Below are 22,907 nucleotides of genomic sequence, written 5' to 3'. Positions count from 1 at the left end.
AAACAATCTTATCATGTACATATTTATGCATACAATCAACTTATTTTAAGATAATAATAATAAAATTAAATATCACTAAGACCATACCCATAGGCAGAGAAGGTATGAACAGTTGTAATACTTTAGTTGTCAATCAAATTCAAGCTAGAGTAGTGCTAGGGGCTAAAGCAACAAGGGGGAAACTGCTAGTATTTTCTCTAAATTATGCTTGAAGGCAACTTCCATTGGTGAAGTGATTGAAAATACTGGAAATAGTCTGCCTGCTTGATTGATTTAAGACATACAGTATGTTATATTGGCAAAGTAGTTTTTTGACTTGGACTTTGGACTTTAAAGATGTTAAGAATGTAGATTTTTGTGAAACACATAGCTTGGCCGATCTAAAAATAGATTTGTACCAACAAAATCTTAACACTGAAAATGATGCTGAAATATATACAGTAATGAATCAACCGTATACACTGAAATTGGTCTTGCGCTAGATCTGAGATAATCATTTAGTTCAAGGCAACTTGCTCATTTCAACAAAATCTATTGACAAAAATGTTTTAATTTTACATTGAAAATAATGTGCAAAGGCAACGTGTGTATCTAAGTTCTTCTTACTTTATACAGACCAAAACAGTCTCCTCTCACAGCTGCTGTGATCTGAGCAGCATTTTTGCTTGTCAGAACACGTAAAAGCTCCATATCACCCAACTATATATTTGCACACATCAAAGAGTAAGTCAACGAAACATTGTGCTTAGATGACATGCTGTGTGGAGCACACCAAAGCCTGTAAGATAACAGAATTCCTGGGCCATCTGGCCCCATAACATCATTTCTTTCAGCTCCCACCATGGAAGACACAAAGTGGTTTCAAACTCCCATATGCGCACAATTGATGGAATCAAGCATGTCTAGAAATCGATGTCCCAGGTTGATGCGCAAGGTGAATCCTTTTCATTAAAAGAGGAGTCTCCATGACGACCGCCGGTCTCCTGTGTGAGTTGCACCTGCTACTGCTACTACTTCTATCCGACACAAGTATTCCAAAATTCATAACTTTCGGAAATACAGATTAGGATTATGATAATATGAAACTGTGTGTCGCTGACACCAGATTACTGTTGCAGAAATAGCATAGTAAAAACCATGATAAATATATATCATCTTAAGTTTAAACATTTCTGACACCTTTTTAAGCAATATTTTTTATTTCTATGCATTTTGAAGGCAACAAACATGACTAAGAAAAAGGCATTTAAAGCCATTTCCCAAGGTTAATTGCTGCAAGCACAGGTAGCAGGTATATTCGGAAACAGAAATGGGTTTTTGGCAGACCACTGCTGAACATAACACCTTATGTGCAAGAACTTGAACATGCATGAATGCTGCATCCATCCATTCCCTGGGAGCAAAACGCTATTAGAAACCAAATTATTCTGAATAGATAGATAGATAGATAGATAGATAGATGATAGATAGATAGCCCTACTGGCTAACTGGCCTAATATGACAGACAATAAAAGTAGCACCAAAAAAATAGCAATAGACACAATAAACATTCACCTGTATAAAGTAACTGTAGTATGCATAGGCTACAAGGTCCTGTGCATATGGAGATTGTTGATGCAGTAGATAAATAATTCCACACTGCAAAAATGATGTGCAATGACACTATATAAAGTGCTAGGGCTGATATAACCAATGAAATAAAGCAAAAACAGTGAGTAGAGCATTTGGCCCAGTGCTCAATTTCCCCAGCCCCCCGTTGGGAAGAGTTGAAGAGCCTAATGGCCCTGGGGACAAAGGATCTCCTGAGTCTGTCTGTTGAGCAGCTCTGTGATAGCAGCCTGCTACTGGACATAATCCTCTGCTTAATTGCTTCATTGTGGTGGTGTGCAGTCCAACTTGTCACTGTCAAGTGTCTGTCATTGTCCATGATAGACAGCAGTTTGCACAGGGTACTCTCTGCCACCGTCATCAGAGAGTCCTGCTCCATGCCGACCACAGAGCCAGCTCGCCTGACCAGCTGATCCAGCCACACATCTCTCTTCTTAATATTGCCTCCCGAGCACACCACAGCGTAGACAAGGATGCTGGCAACGACGGACTGGGAGAACATCTGAGTTTCCTACAGATGGTAAAGGACCCCAGCCTTCTCTGATGATAGAGCCGGCTCTGCCCCTTTCTGTACAGACTGACCGTGTCCTCTGACCAGTCCAGCTTATCATCCAGCTGCATCCCAAGGTATGTCCTGACCACCTCCACATCAACCCCCTTGATGGAGACTGCGGGAGTGGCCCAGACCTTCCATAATCCACCACCATCTCCTTGGTCTTGGATGTGTTCAACTGCAGTTTGTTTGACCAGTACCATGCAACAAAGTCTTCCACCAGGCCCCTGTACTCCCCTTCCTATCCACCCCTAATACACCTCGAAATGGCAGTGTCGTCCAAGAACTTCTGCATGCGACACATCTCCAGGTTGTCCTTAAAGTCAGATGAGAATAGGGTGAAGAGGAGGGGGCAAAGTCCCTTATGGTGCTCCTGTGCTGCTGATCACAGTCTCTGATGTGCAGTCCCTCAGTCTGACAGACTGTGGTCTGCCAGTGAAGTAATCTGTGATCCAGGTCCACTTGCATCCTGGCCAGCTTTTCTTTCAGTGAGAGGGGCTGTATGGTGTTACTTGGCGCTACATCCCTTGTCCAGGTGAGAGTAGGCCCGGTGGAGGAGGTAGAAGATGGTATCTTCCACACCCACCTTCTCCTGGTAGGCAAACTGCAGGGGGTCCAGGGCGTCGCAAACCTCAGCTCAGAAATTGAGCTTGCAAAGATACAATTACACAAAATACTGCATGTATTTCACGCTACTTTGTAAAAGAAAAACCGTCCCAGACATGACAGGCATGTGAGCAATGCCTTTTTTTGCACATGGGGAAAACCACTATAGATAACCAGCAATGTGTGGCAATTGATAGTTGGGCATTGGCAACTGTAGTAGAGCAGAGTGCTATGGTAGGTGGTATTTGGTCAATGGGATTTGGAAATAAATATTTATTTCAGGGTTAAATGTAGTTGGCAGTTCCAGTAGCTAACTACACCACAAAATGACAAAATAAATAATTACCATAACTCCTACAACTACCACACAGTTTTGAATAGTGAACTACCAGCAAACCACTGCAGAAGCTAAGCCCCAGTACTTGTAGTTAAACTACTTGCCAACACTGCCTGTACATGTAACCATGAACCTACTGTAATTAAGGTTCAAGTTTACAATCAGTGAAGGATTAAAAATCTTAAAATTATTGTGTTTTTACACCATCTGAGTATTACAAACATTTTCAAATAATGTCCATTGCTGAGCTTCCATTGTATAGACAGTATATTGCATTAATTACATTGAAATATAAGAATCGTATTATGAACTAATGTCAAATGATAACTGTCAATCCTGACTATGGCTTACTGATCCGGAAACCCAGAGACTAACAGAGTGTTTTTTCTGGAAGCCCTAACATCAGAGTTGTGTCCACAGTTCTGTGCTCTGAGAACACCCCCGCCCCCCAACCCCCAGGACAGAGCTCTCCGTCGAGTCCCTGGCCTACAATGTCAATGTCAACTTCCACCTGAGGCTGTTGGCACTGAATCCTTTGTCCTACTGCTGCCAGCTCTCTGAGGCAGGCTGTAAGCCTGCATGCCATTTTAAAATGTTACTACACACTATCCAGGAATCCCCCCCACACACACACACACCAATCCCTCCAATATCACCAGACAGTCGTCATGGCAACCGCCCAGACCTGTAGCAACAACCGCTCTCAGGTCAACAGACCGGAACATCACACTGGCTGCCTCTTCTGCATCGGATTGTGAAGGACATGACACGTGTGCTAGCTCTTTTCTCCTCATTGATTGGATTCCTCTCCATTGTGTTGGTAATCAAAAGACCCAGGTGTTGCAAATTCCAATAAATGAGGTCTTCACTCGCCCTCCCCCACCCTCATCATCAACACTGACACGGAGTCGGAAACTGTGATGGAAAACACCGCCCCCAAAGATGGAATCCATTATCTGATTTGTGGGTCATGTTCCCCTATCTCTGAGTATGTCAGCAAGGAAAACACCCTGAATCTTGAATAAGCATGTACAGTAAATGTAGATTAATGTATGCTGTGTCGGAAAACTGCACATTCCGGGAAAGTCAGAAATATACTGGCCTTGCTCACCCTCGCTGTTGACTGGACCTCAACGGGCAAAACATCCCACAATGCCTCTCGTCGACAGGCAAGGATGCCGTAGGACCAGGTAACTCCCGCTTTCAGAGGTCAGGGGGATGTGGTATCATCGGGGAAATTGGTCCGGAGAGGGGCAGGGGGGTTAGACTGGTGCTGGGGCAGCCATGGAAAGACGTGAGTCAGAATCGCTGAGGCGTTCACGGAGACGTGTGTCACTTTGGGAATGGACAGCTAAGTGAGATTAACTGGACGCAACAGTGCACAGTTAGGCAGGGAGGAGCGTACAGGGAAGGGGGAGGGGAGCTCTAGGCTGAACTCGTATCCCGCCTCACGTTCCAGAATCCCCGGCTGGAAACCATCCCAATTAATCTATATACTCTTCTACCACTTTTCCAAGTGCCCCACACAACTGCAAATATTTCTGAAACAAATAGGCGCTATTGTTTGGATTCACAAACACCTAAAAAGGGTGGTGCCAGTAGAAACTTCAAACCCACTGCTTTTGATCATAGTGCTGTTATAAATTTTACTGTTAAACATGAATAAAGCCATGAGTCAGAAACTGACAGCATATACTGTATTATATAATACAATACATTAAGTTTTTTTGTCTGTCACAATGTGGAATCAATGTATCTTTAGTATGTTTTAAATAAGTCCATCCATCCATCCATCTATCTCACCCACTTATCACTCAGGGTCAGGGTCACAGGGCGTGCTGGAGCCTATCCCAACATGCATTGGACGAGAGGCTGGAATACACCCTGGACAGGTTGCGGATCTATTGCCATTTTTAAAATAGGAATCATAGGAAGGATATACTACACCTGCATTATGGCATTCGTATGATAGTCATTCAGGACTACTTATTACAACTGACTTGTTACAATGCCTTGAATATATCTGAGGAAACATGCTGCTAATGTTTAATAATAACTATGAGTGAAATTCAATTAAATTATGAATGAAACTATTATTATGTTAATGTAAATTTTTAGTTGCGTGTTATACACATTTTTTAAATCAAATACTTCCATATGTCACTCTAGTTGTATAAAAAGCTAAAACACATTTGGTAATTATTATACAAAATGCTATTAATAACCATCTCTTCCATGGTGTATTATACTGTACGGAAAGACAATGACTGCTGGTCTCTGAGAAAGCATTAAATAAAGAAGATATTTTAAAAAGACATTCAAAGAAGGGATGACATGTTCCTCTCTGTATGCTTAACGATTCACCCAAGAGCATTAATATTCGAAACACATGCAATATCCTTCCACAAAAGCACACACGGGTGTCCCGTTTTCATCCCCCTGACATATGACAATCCTAACAAGCATAGATTCACCATGTTCTTAATAAGCATTACATATTTTTATTATATGGTCTCCTGTCGCAATACAACTGACTCCAGTGACTCCAAAGATATAAATTGTAGAGGTGGTTGGGGGTGTAGACACAAGGTTCTTCAAGTCTGTAGAGGAGGATAAAATATATATAAAAAGGCATAGAATAGACAGGGAAATTCAGTCTGTTTTCCACTTCATGTGCAGATTCATGATCATTACCCAGGTTCATCAGGCTCTGTAGAGCGCTGTCATCATGGCCGCATACAGTGGGCTCCAGAATTATTGGCACCCTTGGTACATATGCAAAAAATGGCTGTAACCTAAAAAATAATACAGTTAAAGTATGTGTAAAGTTGAATGGAATCAATGAAAGTCAACCCACAAAATAGGCAACCCTGGTTTACTTTGTGCAAACACTGACCACCTCCATGAGTATTTTCCTATAATTTGTGATGAGATTAGAGAATGTAGAGATTTGAGGAATGGACTTTTGCCCATTCCTCCATGCAGAGTTATTCAGAATGATTGATATCGTTGGGATACCCCCCTCTTCAGTTAAGACCACAGGATTATAATGTCATTTAAGTCTGGAGACTGAGATGGCTATTGCATGGTTGTTTTTTGTATGTAACCATTTTGGTGTGCTTCTCCTTGTATGCATTCTATTTTGCCACCAAACATGTTGATGGTGTGTATGGCCAAAATATTCAATTTTGGTCCATCTGACCATAGCATTCTCTTCCAGTCATAATTCCAATGAGGTATGGCAAACTGAAGATGCATGATTTTGTTAATTGTGCTCAGAAATTGCTCACTTTGTGCCAAAGAGTTTGCCAGGATGGAGGTACCATTTTATGTTTTTTTTTTTGGTGACCACAAGACACAACCAAAATCTGTTGGAACAGTTTGCAACCATTCCATATGGTTGATGAGCAACGGTATTGCGAACGTTAGCTAGCAATAATGTATCCCCACTCCACTATCGAAGCAACGGTAGTAACGTTAGCTAACGTTAGTAGGATAATGTATCCCCACTGCACTAACCTTAGCTAAACAACGCTATTACAATAATGTATCCTCACTGCATTAACATTAGCTAGCTTGCTAGTTGATGTTACACCAGATGACACTGACACACACACGTCATTTGTTTTTGTTGTAGTTTATCGGGACGCTGCCAGATAACGTGCAGGTATTGAAATAACTCTGAGTCATAATTTGCTTTGCCAGAGTTTGGTGGTCTTGCTGGTATTTCGATCCAGCATTTGTTTCGATTACAAAGTAGATAACATTGATCAACAAGCTGAGTTATTTTAAATGATGTGCGAACATTCCATTTAGCCGTGCGTATATCGTGGATATTGGCACGGCTGGAACGCAAACTGACAAATAGAGACAATGGACCTGACCTATCCGTTGTTTAAGCCTTTTTATTATTGCCTTTACAGTGGTAAGTGGTATGTTTAACCATTTATTTATTTATTGTACCCATTGCTCGACTTGTGATGGTCAATTACCATCTGTGTCTTCTGAATTGAAAGTTCTTTGGCTTGTCCCATGCTTTGAACATAAAATATAGATCATTATCCATGTTGTTTATTATATGCAGCCCTTTTCTCTATTTTTATTAAGGCTGCCAATAATTCTGGAGTCCACTGTACTTGATTGGATTCAGCCAGCACCCGTGGGACTTGTTCTCAATGGGGTGCCATTGCTGCTAGACATATTCTCCCCAGTTTTCTTTCTGCACACAATCAGCATCAGATACAGTTTAGCATCCATCATTGCTTGTATACTTGCTTCAGTGTGACTTTATTTTCCTTCTAAACGTCGCTTGCTATGATTCTCCTCACGCTGTGGCGTTAGGGCCGAGCGGAGCATGCAAACCGCGTTCCCCCCCAGCGTCTAGCGCTCCAGGCTGAGCGGTATGACTCGTTAGCCCTTATTCGTGTGGCACCCGCGGCCGCCGTCGCTTCACATTAAGTTTTGGGGAAAGGCACATGGTCACCGTGCCCCCGTATTTGTGTGGGGAACCAAACAAACGAAGGCATGTCCATTGAGCGATCTGCACAGATTGGCGCATTTGGATCTGCTCAATCCTGCAGTCAGCGATGAGTTAGAAGGCTTGGTCATGCGGTTATCATCTATTGGCCATGGATTCTACTTGCAGAACTGGACAGTTTCCAGCTTCATGTACACTGCGGGTTTCTTTCAACATTCCCACACAGAATATGCTCATATAGGAAATATTTTCTGAATAACTGTATCATGCAGTCAATATCTAGACTTCTGCTTCATATTACAGTACATAGATTTAACGAATGTGGTTGACATTCACCTTTATTTCAGGATAGATACAGTAGTATAGAGCGGAGCCATAACTGGCAGTAGGATAACTACGTTCCTGTTGATCCTATTTTTGTCCTAATATTAAAGCAGTAGTTGCTATGGCTACAAACATATACAGTACTTGCCTGAATGTTTTTCAATACAATTTTCTTTTGGGAAGTAAAAGCATATCTAAATCGACAGGAGTTCTGAAATAAATATTCTTAATACCACCAAATATTCAGTATTGCTGTGGACAAGTGCTCATTAACACTCAGATTCACCTACAAATGTCATCAAACTCAGCACTACTAAGAAGATTTTATCAGTGGATCTAAGTGCCCTAGGTGGTGCCATAGATGTATGGCGTAATTAATTCAGTAATATAACCCAGGGCCCAACCGTGCAGTGCTTTAAAAGTTATCAGAAGAATTTTAAAATCAATTTCACAATTATTGAGGCCACTGTGCTCCTGGGAACACTCAAAGCTTTAGAGATGGTTTCATACCCTTGCCCTAATCTATGCTTCGCCACACTTTTATGAGTTCTACAGAGAGTTCCTTGGACTTTCTGGCTTGGTTTTTGTCCTGACATAGTGGGAACTTATATACACAGGTGCGTACCTTTCTAAACTATGTCCACTCAATTCAATTTGACACTGGTGGACTCCCATCAAGTTCAAGACACATCTCAAGGATAATAAAGGCAAACAGGATGCACCTGACCACAATCTGGAGTGCCACAGCAAAGGGTCCAAATAAGTATTTAAATGAGAGGTTTCAGTTTTAGATTATTAATAAATCAGCAATTTTAACAACATGTTTTCACTTTGTAATTATGGGTTATTAAATGTAGATTGATGGGCAAAAATGGCAATTTCATCCATTTAAAATTAAATCTACAACTCAATAAAGTCTGCTAAATATGAAGGGGTCTCAATACTTTCTGTACTTTCTGAAAACTGGATGTGTGTATCCAAGTGACTAAAACTCTATTCTTGTTTTCTGTAAATGTTCTGTCCTTTCACACATTGGTATCCTGACATTTGAAAGCCGTTCCAGCATTTGACAGACTTTAATGAATGATCTATCCCATGAAGCATTTTAATGGGATTCCAGTGAAGCGCCCTCTGGAACTGAAGGGGATGGAAAAGGCTGTTTTAACAATGAACCTGAAAAAAAGTGGAGTGAACCTGAAAAAAATCAGTGAGTGGTTTGAACCATATTCTGTTATGAATGACTCTCCCTTTCCTTTTTCACCATGCTATTAGCCGTCCTTCAGAAAAAAAGCCCTGACATTTCAGTAATGCTTTATTTTCAGATGCTACCTTTTTTGCCACACACTCTTTTTTTTGGAATTACTTTCTGGCTAGTAACTACTGGTTTTTATCAGTACAACTGGAACAGTTTGTTCAGTTCAACAGCCTATGTCCCCGTTACGCAATTAGAATATATTTTTTGATAGTTCTTCTTCTTATTTTGAGAATGCAGAATCAGGTGACTGAGACAGGATGAGTGATGTAGTAAAAGGATGAGACCTACCATACAGTATGGACTCTTATGTGCCATTCCAACACATGAAGCATGGAGGAAGAGAACAGAGGGAATTAAGCCACAATGAGTGATGAACCTGCTGAAGGCATGGAATGAAATCAGTCAGGGAAACTGTTCTCTCGCTCTCGCACTGTAGCCCAGAGCAGGAGGCAAAGCAGGCATGGGTCATGCATTCAGTGGAAGGTTCCTGCCCTGTGTTGTTGTGAGCAGCAAGCAAGCGCCCTCCACAGTGCATGTCATGCTTCCAGGCTGTAGCATTCCCTTAATCTCTCCCCTGAGCTCTATCAACCTCAAGGCATGCTTCTGTGATGCGGGGATACTTACTGCCAAGTGCATGGCAATGATGATGGTTATGGATGAGAACAAACGATCCTTTAAATGTTTAGAGGGCCTACTTATGTGCTGCTGGTGCCTGATGTACATCCTGCGCGCTTTCTGCCATCAACACATGGAGCAAGGATATGTGGCTCTATTTCAGCAGTCATTCTTCTTCTGCGCCTACTGGAATAGTTCTCATCTATAGCAGGAAGCTTCATTTCTCCAGTCTTGACTCATTTATTTGAGACATGTGGTGATGTACCTGGCTAACGGAATGTCCGGGGTGGGAGTTGTCGTTCTCTTACCTAAAAGTTGAATTCATGAACAAAGATGATTTAATTTCCGTTCGCAGTCTGTACCACTGAGATTCTCAAGTAATTTCTCCAATAAGTTCGTAGGACTTCTATTGGAATGCATTTTAGCATTCTTACTTAGATTTGGTCTTCAATTATGAGGATGCACAATAAATATTAGCATGTATATACATGGTTCTTATGGGACCTCATTTGACTTTGTGCTACTAAAAATCTATACTGTACTTTGTCCAAAAATCAGTGAATTCTGTCAAAAGCCAGGAGAATGATGTGACTTCCACAGTTATGGAATCAGACAGGATATGCTTGTCTTACGCATGCTTCTAATAGAGAGCTTAGTTGGATGCAGACAAACATATTTTCCTGTCAAAGCTCATTGAAGCGCTCATTACGAAGCATGCGGTGTACATGCACGATGCTGACACCCATCAGGTTGAATCTAGGCCCGGTGTTCTGAGATACATCAGGTAACATTCGGTATTGCAGTGCTGTAGTGCTGCCACTCATAAGGCTCTAGATACCGCATAAAGATGTGGTCATATATCACACACACATGCACACACACATACAAGTACTCATAAGCACACACAGACACTCAAGCACACTACAATTTATCTTGTGCAAGATATTGGCGTGGTGGTGGTGAGTGATAGCAAATAGAAATTCCAATTCAGCGAAAGACGGAATCTAGACATCTAGAGTATTAGAAATCTGGGACTGAGAGCCATTCCCTGCAAACTTTAGAGACTGTTGTGCGTGAAAATCCCAGGAGATCTCAAACCACCCTGTCTGGCACCAACAATCATTCCATGGTCAAAGTCACTTAGATCATATTTCTTCCCCATTCTTACATTTGGTCTGAAAAACAGCTGAACCTCTTGACCATGTCTGCATGCTTTTATGCATTTATTTGCTGCCACATGATTGGCTGACTAAATATTTGCATTAACAAGCTGATGTACAGGTCTACCTAATAAAGTGCTCTGTGAGTGTAGCTAGGTTTTCACCCGAATGTCTAAATATCTCTAAACCTACATATCTAGCCAGGTGAGTATTTGGTTAAAAAGTGAAAGGTTTCTAGCCAACTTGGATTTACCAAAATTATATCCAGATGAAACCTGAGCTAAATTGGGGCTAAATGTATCTGTTTATGTCAAAATGTCTCTCAGTCACTGATTTCAAGCCCTCTAGAAGTCTAGATCTGTCTAGATTCTGTCTTGCTTACTGGGGTGCTTTGGAAGTGTACATGATACAACATACTATAAAAACCCTTTCCCCATCTTCTAATCATTTACAATCATACAGTGCTGGTCCAAGGCAGCCTGTTCATTGCTGTTTGGGTTCTCATAAACAAGAAATTCCCCAAAAAGAAAAAGATGGATGGACAGTAGTGCATTGCATAATACCGTTTGAGCATTAGGCTGAGCAATGAAGTCAGAAGCCCATAAGCAGTCATCAGAGTTTAATAAAGGGAAGGAGATTAAAATACAGGCTAAGGTCTGTGGACATCATGCCCGGAGGGGTCCCATCAGTAATTAGAGCAGATGGAAGTCCAGTAGAGTATTCAAGCCTGCTCATTTGCAATTAAAATCCTTTAAATATTCCTCCTTATGTTTTCCATTCATCTGTGCCCAGATTATAATTACACAGAATTCACTACTTGGCAGTTGTATGCAGAAAATACTGTCGCTGTGTTGTGAAACTTGATGGTTGTTTTGTTCTTTGTTTTTTTGGGCTCTGTTTTGCATCAGGTTCTCAGGTAGCTGATATACATTTTCAAGAAAAAGCAGAGAGTAACAGCCCTCCACGCACTGCCCAGTCTTTCTGCAAAGCAACGCGTAGAAAATAGACTATGTATGCATTATTCAGTTCAGATTTTGTTATACGCACAGATTCTCCCCATGTTTATAAATTTATAAGTGTCTAGGGCATTTTTCATTTTAGGTTTCTTACAAATGTACAGTGTTGAACTGCAATTTCTGCATAAAAAAAGAAAATGAATACATTTGTATTATGAATATTTGCAAAATTTCATTGGAATTGAATCTATAATGGTTTAGCCTTAAGTTATGTACATACATATATGGGAAGTTCTCTCATCATATTTAAGAAACATTACTCTGAAATGCTGGAATCCATTGCTGAGTAGCTATACATTTCTGCCCACTGGCTTTCATTACATTAGCCACCAGATTTTCTACTTTTACTTCACCTAATGACCTACTTGGACTTTTTCCTTGTTTCATGCAGGGTTCCTGTGATCTCAGCCTCCCAGTGCATTACAATAGCCTCATAAATCTGTCAGCCATACTATTATTAACTTGCCTTGCCAGATGTCGATCTGTCTCAGAAACCTAAAGGCCTTCCATACCTACTGTGCATGAATCCACAGAGGCCTCATTGTGAGCCCTCCTTTGACCCACCCCCCGGACCTGTGTGACCTCTGTCTCCTTCATGAATCCTGCCTCCCTGACTTTGCTCCAGGTGATTCAGATGCTGGTAAAAAGCAGAGAATGAAAATCATAGACATGGAGAAGCAGAAGAAGGATGGCAGTGCACTTTAAGGAAGTCAGGTGGAAACGCACATTCGCTGCTTCCTGAGTCTTGGGCCGCATGTTGCATGTCCTCCCTGCACTCTTTCTTTGCATCCATTTATTTAATGGCCCGGCCCTTCAATCCGCTTTTCCCTGTGCAGAACAGTACACTGTACGAAGTCATTATTATTCTGCAGTATTAGACGGACAACATCAATGCACAGACCAAGATCAATGGCCTGTGCAGGACGGCCTTTTCCAGACATCAATACACTCCCCATTCATCATATTTACCTATAATTTAATGCCTCCTCTAAGTTAATTTAATGTCCATGCTCTGAAATATCAAACATGCATTGAATCCCCATATGTCTTGTCAGAATTTGCCCCACAGTGAGAGGGACTGACTTCCAGACTGTGGACTGATGGAATTTGCTGTGGGGCAAGGAGCAAACGCCAGCTATCTGAGCAGCACTGCGGAGGTCAGTTTTAACAGCCAGTGAGTTCTATTGCTAAAGTGGACACACTGTGCTCTACATTTAACCACACTGTTAAAATGCATATTTCCATTTCCAATACAGGCCGGGATTCAACTGACATTTTTTTAAATTGCCATGTTTCAATAAAATGCATTTATTTTTCTGAGTTAAGGATAGATGTTGACTGAGAGCAGGCCAGATACTGCTATGCAAATTACATTCTTTCCCAACCTTCTAGTGATGGACAACAGATTGTCAAACATCATTCAGTGTCCAGTAATTCCAGTTACATAATGAGTAAGTAGATACATGGCCAGCCCCAGATGAGACAACAGTCTGGGGAAAACTAGTAGAAGACAATATTAGATACAGTAATATTATGTTCAAATGATAACAGATTTTATTTTTTTAAATGGTAGGCTGAAAGGAATCTTCTCAGCTCAAAAATACACCTGACAGTCCTACGATTGCCAAAAATACTCTCCTTATGCTCAAACCTTTGGGCTGGGCTGAACCTTTGCTGGTAAAGGGTTTGACATTTTAAAGATCATCGGCTTTTGCAAACAAATGAACCACAGATAAATAAGCTTGTGTTTGACTGAAACTTGGCTCCAACTTGATGAGTAGTATACACAGAGCTGGTGGAATTGTAGCTTTTTTCATGCTTATAGATTGAGTTATAGATTTTCCCATAGGTTTTCCTCTCTGAATTGTTACCATGAATTGTGAGCCAAGTTCTGTTAGAATGAAGGTATAAAACAACATCTTTGTTCACATCAATACCAAACCATGTCTTATAAACGTACAAGTCAGGGCTTCAATCATACCATACTCCTGATACTGCACTTGTCAAATGGCCTAAGTGCAGCTTTTGATACTGTTAATCAGGAAATCCTTTTGAACAGACTTCTCTTCAGGTTTAAATCATACATGTGGGATAACCAGATTGTTGAACTAATTGATTAATTTTCTGGTGTGTCACTAGGGTCAGTGCAAGGAACATTTATCTCTTCATTGTGTATGCCGCCCCTTGGTGATATATTTCTGAAACGGCATTTCTTTGCTTTGTGGATGACACACAATTATACATCTCAATGAAGCCAAGTCAACCACTGCAGATCTCTGAGTTAGCAGCATTTGCAGAAAGTAAGACCAGGATGAAACTGAAATGTTGGTTTTGGGTATCAAAACTCAAAGAACGCAGAGAAATTCATGCATTCCAAATGTCATGTCAAGTTAGCCATCCTCCTGAAACTTACAACCCCCTGGCTGTAATTGTGCTGCCTGTTAGTGAAGACACAAAAACTGAAGAACTAAAACTTAATTGTTTTTAATTGCGTTGCCACCAGTAATGCAGTTCACCCATTAGCGCAGGGGAGTGCACAGAGCTTGTTAAATAAATGCTCCAGGGTCTATACTCCACTATGACCTTAATGTTAGCCATTATGTCGTAGATGCACAGCAATGAAATCAGTATAAACTATCCGGTTAGAGGCCCGCTGTATACAGCTATATACAGTTCAGTCGCTAAGTATTTCGACAGTGGTGCAATTTCTGTTATTTTGTCTCCGTACTCCATTGGATTTTAAATTCATATGAAGTTAAAGTGCAGACATCCATATCAGGTGAGAGCAGTGTAAGAATTACATCCATTTTTATACACATTTTAGGGGGTCAAAAGTAATTGGACAGTTGGCTTCTCAGCTGTTTCTGCTTAGTCAGCAGTATTCCAATGCTTCCTTAGTGCAGGTGCAGGATAAGACATCTTACAGTATCTTGTCTTGATACTTGGCTTTGATTGCTTTTGGAGTCTCTTATTTGAGTTTGTCAACAAGGGCCAGAGCTGTGCCAATGATATTTAAGGAAGCCATTTTGAGGCTGGGAAATAAGAGAAAATCCGTCATAGACATAGGCTTACCAAAATAAACTGTTTGGAACATCAATAAGAATTTGCTGGAGTGGAGAGCCAAAAGAACAGAAATTGTACCACTGACTGAAAAAGTTACAGACTGCGCTATACATAGTTAAATGAAGCTGAGAGGGAATCCACCGCAAGGTTGTTCATAATCACTTCATGTGAGAGCCAATTCAGCAGGAGTTTTTTTAAAACCCTGATTGCAATCTAACGCCACATAATGCGATGCTTTTAGTTCCCTCGTGCCAAATGCATTGTCACTACTGTCAGACCGAATTAGTGCTATGCCTTTTCAATCCAAGTTCTGCATTATGGGAATAAGTCAATGATAGTGACTCATTCCTTAATGCTAAAACAGGCTGACATACAATAAGCTCTCACACGGGATTAACATTGTGCGGGCCATTGAGCACGGCATTAGGTGGAGTATATTCGCATGCTAAGTTATTTTCTATTCCAGTCAGCATCGCGTGCTTTGCCATTTTCAAAGCTATGTTTGATCACCGATCATACCTTTGGTATCAGTTGGGTTATGTAATTGCGTAAAAGTTGTTTTTTGCAGGATTTGGTTACTGCAGCAACTAAATAGCCGAGACAGCGGAAATGTTACGCGCCTTGTGATAAACAATGGCAAATTGAAAAAAATGAAACATTGGGAAAATGTATATTTTTAGGTGCAGTAGATTGCTCCTGCTCATCCATGCGGGCATGACAGAAGCTCCCGCGTCTCATGCGCCCGGCTAACATGCGTGTGGCCCTGTATGTGCACGGTCAAGCTTGTCTGCACGACACAGGGCCGCGGTCCACTTGGCCAGTCGCTAGGGTAGTGACCGTGTCCTTGCCCGGCCAGGGTGTAATCCCAGGGGCCTCAGGCAGTGTCAGCTGCAGCAACACTAAGCCTGGCACTATCAATATTGAGCCAATACAAATCACACAAGCATTTAGTGCAATAAGAACACATTGAGCGTCAGAATAAACCAGCTCTACTCATGGGTGTCCATTTGAAGAAGACAGTTACGACCTGTGATGCAGTCGGATCCCATTGGTTCCTGAGTTACTCAATTATTCAGGGAAGTGGCAACGCACAGGTGGTGAGATGACTCATGTAGTGATAAATCTAGTGACTGATATTGGAGACTTGAAATTAATACTGTTCAGTGCAGACAAGAAAAGACACTAATCAGCAATATTTTAACCAGGCTTTTCATATGTGCACAATTTTAAGTCTTACTGTGATTTCACCCTGAGTGGTTCTGCCTCAGATACATTATAGCTTTAAGATGAAAATTAAGTGAACAGTCTTAAGCTGCTTTCACTTTCCTGGGAATGCCATGAGCTAAGGAAGATACCTGACAGAGTCTGCCAAAGTATGATTAAAACCAAGGCAACAGACATGCATGTGTGTGTGTGTACTTGTTCTCCTGCCTGGTTATGCATGGAAACTGTTCCACGTCTAAACTCCTCTTGCTATTCACTTCACACCCCTTTCCTGCCTCCAAATCCCCTCTTTTAATCCTGTTGAAAGTCAGGTTACTACCGGACTGAGCTGATGGCCTTGATCTGGTCTTGTGCCAGGCCCCCCTGACCGAGGGGCTGCAGAGAAGAGGTGATCAAAAACCAGTGTCTTTATGAAAGCATGAAACAATCCAAATGACAATTCTAATTGCGAAATTTCAAATATTTGAATTGCTGAAGGCTGTGACACAATTACATTATAAATATATTTTTTCTATTTCTGCAGAAAATCCACGCATATATTCTAGGTTGTTTTTTTTTTTAAATAGCAGTGTTTAGGCCATAATTTGAAACTTTAAATATACAAATTGTATAAAAATGTTATACCACACCCCATCTGATATAGACATCTGCACACACATCTCATCTCATATAGACATTGCACATGTCAGAGAAACACCTCTCAGCCACCCCTTCCCCCATTGAGAGTGGCAGTGGAGCACCATGGTTATAAGGACCTGTTCTTGCAGTTACAGGGATGCACATTCAGTTCCCACATGTGCCCCAGCCGTCGGACCCTGAAGCAGAGCAATTTCATCTGAACTGCTTCAGTAACAGCCCAGTTCTGTAAAGGGATTGCATGCAAAAATAATGTCAACTGTGCAAGTCACTCTTGATGCTATGTCTGCTGAATGCTTACAGTGTAAATGTAAGAATAGGGAAAAAACAGTATTAAGAAAAGAAAAAGAAATCTGTTGAAATGTGGGTGAGGACTGTCAGGCGTCCCAGCTGTTGTTTTAGCTCCTGGTTTCTTCATCCATAAGTGTGCGTTGGTGCGGGCAGCAGACCCCTGGCCTCAGCCTTATTACCTCTGAGAGACACGGGAAGACCATTGCTATGGACTGGCTAAACAGCTGGATTTGAGACTTATGCATACCAGCGTGTGGGAGGACACATTAAACCATCATCTGCAGGTGCTAAAAGAAAGTCTTCAAGGAGGGAATTAGGAAGCTAATCTGGACAGGTTCAGGAATTTGTGTGATTTCAAGGAACAAGGCCTTCCCGTCCTGCATATCGACGTATGAAAGCACCGTGATCCTCAAACATCTGAGTCAACACATCTTTCCTTGCAATATGTTTCTTTTTTATCTGCCAGCTCCAGACAGGGGCCAAATAGCCATGTCTGAATTCTATAAATAAATAAATAAATAAATAAATAAATAAATAAATAAATAAATAAATAAATAAATAAATAAATAAATAATGCAGAAAGGGGGTGGAGTGAAACCACAGACAGCATGTCTACAGCAACAGCTTGGTAAGAAATCCATACAGGGCTGTCACACAGCAGACACAAACATCAATGCACTGAGCAACACAGGCACTGACAAGCCCTCAGCTTAAGAACAACTGACAGGTTTAATGGCATTTCACTACAGCAGTGACATGTCAGGAGAGGGGATTTCAGACCACTTGTGGCTTTTCCATCTACTGTACAGAGTGCTTGCAAGTCAGCTGGTAAATCACCTCACAAGACCGGGGGAACAGACCCCTTCAAGACATCAGATGGTAAATCAATCACTCGGCTGATGATTTCAAGGTAATGTGCATTGACTTACGGGGTGTGATCTGATTCTGACCAATGGACAACAACATGGCAATATTATGTTTCGCTTAGTGCTCAGTTGAAAAGCATATTTTATTTCCAAATTCATACTTCTACATGTGATTGCATGCCTGAATATTGTATGAATATTTATATGGCCAAATGTCAACCAAACAATGTGCAGGGCATTTGACCAGATCTGGCTGACCAACCCATTTTAAAAGTGATTCAAAAAATTTGAGAAGACGATTCAACATTTAAAGCCAAAATTTCATCAATATGCAGTTTTATATAGTCTTTTCATGGGGGTAGCCTTTTTCCATTGATATGTTGACCTCTGACCATACCCACAGAAGACTATAGGCTGCACAGTATACATACATTACACAGACCTCAAGCAGAAGCATCTTTATGGTACAGAAGGCCGTATTCTGTCGCAATTATTGAGTACTCACAAAGTCCTAATCCCATAAATACATTATGCTCAGAAGCAGTCAAATCCCAGCAGAAATGCAACAGGGACATGGACATCACTACCAGGCCATCAATAATGCAAAACAAGATGTGAATCTACCATGATTATGGATCCCTATATCACAGACAAATGAAATATAAATAATTAATTACAAGACCAACCAAATGCGACGCAAAAGACCTTTGTATGAAAGGAATTACGACTAGAAGCAAAGCTCTCGTGAGAACCTGCTTTCTCATGCATATAGGCCAACTACATTATTATTATTAATCCAAGGTGGAAGTAATGTACCCGCGTGTTGATGTCGAGAATATTGATAATTTAGCAAGTAATACGAAACCCTCAGATTTAATTGCTTAAACCTCCTGACCATTACCGAGCCAGTCATGAAACTGAACCCCTCAGACGAACTTCATTAGCAGATGATTTATTCTCAGGTAAAGCCAGGAATGCTCCTGAGTGCTTAACGTAGCCTGCTTTGAAGTCTTGACTTTGAGACATGCTTCACCTGAGTATATATCCGCGCCCGAAGTAATACAGTGTTTTGACTTTATTTTGACAAATCTGTCTCATAGGCTACTGCATTAACAATATATTCAAAACTTCATATTGTTTTAGATGTTTTGAACAGTGTAATATAAATGGCATTTAAAACAGTTTACATAGACCTCAATTTCCATATAGGATATGTAGTTAATTTCCCTCAAATGAAATTAATCAATAAAGGAATGTATGTTATACAAAGCCACTTTTGGACATTTTGAATGGGGGGGGGGGGGGCATCGTAAGGAAGCAATGCCAGTGTTGTATTCAATTAAAGAGTACCCTGACGAAGTAGCTACCCTCCTATCATTAACCGTTACTGTGGCCCTGATTCATCATTCACTAAATATAATGCAATGCATTTCAGCCATATCTACTGTAGCGGCCGTATAAGAAGAGGTACGGTGTTACCCATTACCAGAACGACATATGTTTTTTATGGAATTTTTCGGCACATTCGGGATTCCTGCTTTTGTTGTGAGGTTTTCGGAAAAAAAAGTTACATATGGTCTAGGTTTGATGCTTACACGATACGATGTCAAACGCTGACATCACAAATATCTGCGCTATGTATTATGTCATATATCATTTAGACGAAACCCCATAGCATTATGTGCATGAAAGTTGAATGACCAACCAAGAAGCTTTTTATTTTTACTCAATAGCCCACACCGGCACATGCATTGTATTAATGCCCAATTGTTGAAACAGTTTTGCCTAAAAGTTCAGTATTCTGTACTCCATAACTGAGTATTCATGGCCTGCATAAGAGTATATTCATCAGAATCGATCGATTTTATCATTGTTGCTCCACCAATAATGTTGTTTCTTAACACATTGGTTCCAAAACTCCAACGTATCGAATTCGAATGTTTGAGAAAAAAGAAAAAAAAAACATTGGACTACCTGCTTAACTTAGCCTACTTACCTCAATAAAACAGCTATTTCCCATGCGACGAATCCCCAAACAGCTACAGAATGCAGCCTTTTCCGACTCATCTCAGGACTTCGATTGCGAAGACATATACTCGCGACAGAATGACTGCGTTCCCAATCTCCGCGCTTCTTGGTTCTTGAGTTCAGCACTCAGGACAGCGCTCCAGTTGTTCTCTCCACAATCCACTGAGTTATTTTCGTCGGTTTCAGCAAGTATGAAATCATATCAGTTTTTAAATTCCACATAATCTAAAATGGTATCGGCTACATAACGACAAACGATAACGGTGATGGGATAAGCTGCTAAGAAATGCAATAGAGTATAAACCACGGAAATGTTGAACACAGAGCAGTAGCCAGTATGTTTCTTGACTAGCTTAGTAACAGCAACAGGACTTAGTAGAGAGCTAACATGTACCCGCCCCTAACTGACTGACACCACATTCATCCATTCCTCAATATATGTGCGAGAAGATACCGCGCTTGAATGAGAAACCATCGAAGTGAAACGAGAGGGTTTTCTGAGTGAAATATATTATGCCTCGTGTGTGGTCGAACGCACGTCGAAATTCGCCTCTGGAACTTGTTCACTTTGGGAGCTTTCTTTCAGCTTTTCATTTAGTAGATGTCATGACCTAATTACCAGCGCAAGGTTTAATCCGTTTCATTTGTAACTCCAACGTCTTTGAATTTCACCTATAATGTGTTCTAAAAATAAACAGTTTGCTAACCTTCCAGGCCAATATATTTGTATTGCAAACGATAGAAGTTGAAATCAAAGTGTACACATAGTGTGTTCCTGGATGAAAACATCATTTCCAGCTGAGAACATGGAAAAGCTCATAGTTCAACATGAAAAACCGTAGCAAATAATAGACGATTCGGCACCAGGGATTTGATGGAACGAAACATCATCATTTGACTCCACTTTCAGCACTTGTGTTTTGAAGTGGCTCTCGTACTCAGAGACCCCAGTTTAAGTATTTTCAGTGGTATGTTTCAGGGAGCGTACCGAACAGCGTGAATACACATTTCTCACCCTCAATATTTGAGCAGATGAGCCTGATGACAAAAAGGATAGAGAGCTTCAGACAAGCAGATATACGATGAGTGATAAGAGCTGGCATTGGCTGTCTCTGGGCAGCGCGTTTGGCACAGCTGCGGTTATGTGCATCTGCGCGAGGACTCACGCATTTTGATTGCCATGTTGACCCTTTTTCCGGGGTCCACAGCTTTGTTGAATGTTCAAAGGCTACCCTGGAAGCAGGTGATAAGCACGACAGCAGCGCACACCGTTTCCAAACCCAACCGCTAAGCTCGTGTCGAATGCAGGGCTCGTAAATGGCCGATGAGGAGGATCATTTTTCTAAAATCGTCAGCCGTTTTGAACGTCAATTTGATGTACAGCTGACATTTAACGAATTCAAGCATGCTTAACACGCTTGGCTTACTGAACCTATTGCCATAACATGACACAGAAAGGAAGTAATTTTCCCCTTAAACAGTCACAGCGATGAAGCATTGACACGTGCGCGACTCACGTTTTTACCCACAAAAATATACACGTACTGAGCACTATATTAGGTAGACCTGCACACCAGCTTGTTAATGCAAATATTTCGTCAGTCAATCATGTGGCAGCAACTAAATGCATAAAAGCATGCAGACATGGTCAAGTGGTTCAGCTGGTTTTTTCAGACCAAATGTCAGAATAGGGAAGAAATGTGACTTTGATCGTGGAATGATTGTTGGTGCCAGACAGATTGGTTTGAGAATCTTAGAAATTGCTGAGAATAGTGTGAAAAACAAAACACATCCAGTGAGCAGCAGTTCTATGGGCAAAAACGCCTTGTTAATGAGAGAGGTTAGAGGAGAAGGGCCAAACTGGTTCATCCTGACAGAAAAGTGACAGTAACTCAAATAACCCCATATTACAACAGTGGCATGCAGAAGAGCATCTCTGAACACACAACGTGTCAAACCTCTCAGTGGATAGGTTACAGCAGTAGAAGACCAAGAAGTTAAAAAATAAGCCTAATACATACCTAATATAGTGCTCAATGAGTGTATATTACAAGAAGTTGCCTTCCTTCCCAAAGAGAATGAAATAACTCCAGGGACACTCATTTGTTTCCCCAAATTATCTCAGTGGCATATAATAGCCTCTGTGACATGTCTAACATAGTTTTATTCGGTAAGATGTTCAGTTAAAGTGGCATGCTCTGCCGTTGCATAACTGGTAAGACACCCAGTGAGGCTCCAAATTTCATCTAATTGGGAATGCCCCTGTGATATTCTGTGGAGGCCCTTCCTGCATCCACATGGAGAAATAAAATGTGTCGACTCAAGGTCACGTCTCCTCTAATCACCATAAGCACTCTGCAAAGAGAAGTGGCAGTGAAACTGTCTGTCCTGTGAAAAAGAATAATTTGGCAGATCATTTACAACTGAATTATGGCACATTGTTGCACTGTGTACAATTAATGAAATACAATACATTATAAATAAGAATGTATTTTAAATAAAATGTGTGTTGAGATACTGTTTTCGGTAGAAACCGAAAACAATGAGCCTTACATTTGGGTGATAAATGATGCAATCCTTTTTCTCTTTAGGTTTAAGACAAAAGATAAATATTTTTTTTAACAATCAATAATTTATTAAGCATATACCAAATATTTCACTGGAAGACGATAGCTTCTGTGATTATTGTCAGGGTTGGGAAGGAGTACCGGCTGTGACCACCAGGGGGGTGCTTGATTACCTTCACCTGGTAGTCATTAGTATCAGCCAGGTACCTACCTCTGGAGAGTATTTAAGCTCTCATTTCCCTTCAGTCGTTGCTTCAGTGTACACTTATGCTCTGTCACCC

The 22,907-nt window shown here is 41.0% G+C and overlaps 1 protein-coding gene across 1 annotated transcript in view; it reads right to left on the bottom strand.

The window, feature by feature from the left end:
* glra3 (glycine receptor, alpha 3) overlaps positions 1-20,128 on the bottom strand; it is a 47,203-nt gene extending 27,075 nt beyond the window's left edge. The window contains exon 1 of the mRNA XM_061245192.1: positions 20,028-20,128. Within this exon, the coding sequence (XP_061101176.1) occupies positions 20,028-20,098 (71 nt within the window). The 5' untranslated portion in view covers positions 20,099-20,128. The remainder of the gene's footprint in view (positions 1-20,027) is intronic.
* Positions 20,129-22,907: the final 2,779 nt, after the last annotated feature.

Source organism: Conger conger, chromosome 6 (genome assembly GCF_963514075.1).
Source record: "Conger conger chromosome 6, fConCon1.1, whole genome shotgun sequence".
NCBI lineage: Eukaryota > Metazoa > Chordata > Actinopteri > Anguilliformes > Congridae > Conger > Conger conger.
This window is presented reverse-complemented; position numbering and strand designations above follow the sequence as displayed.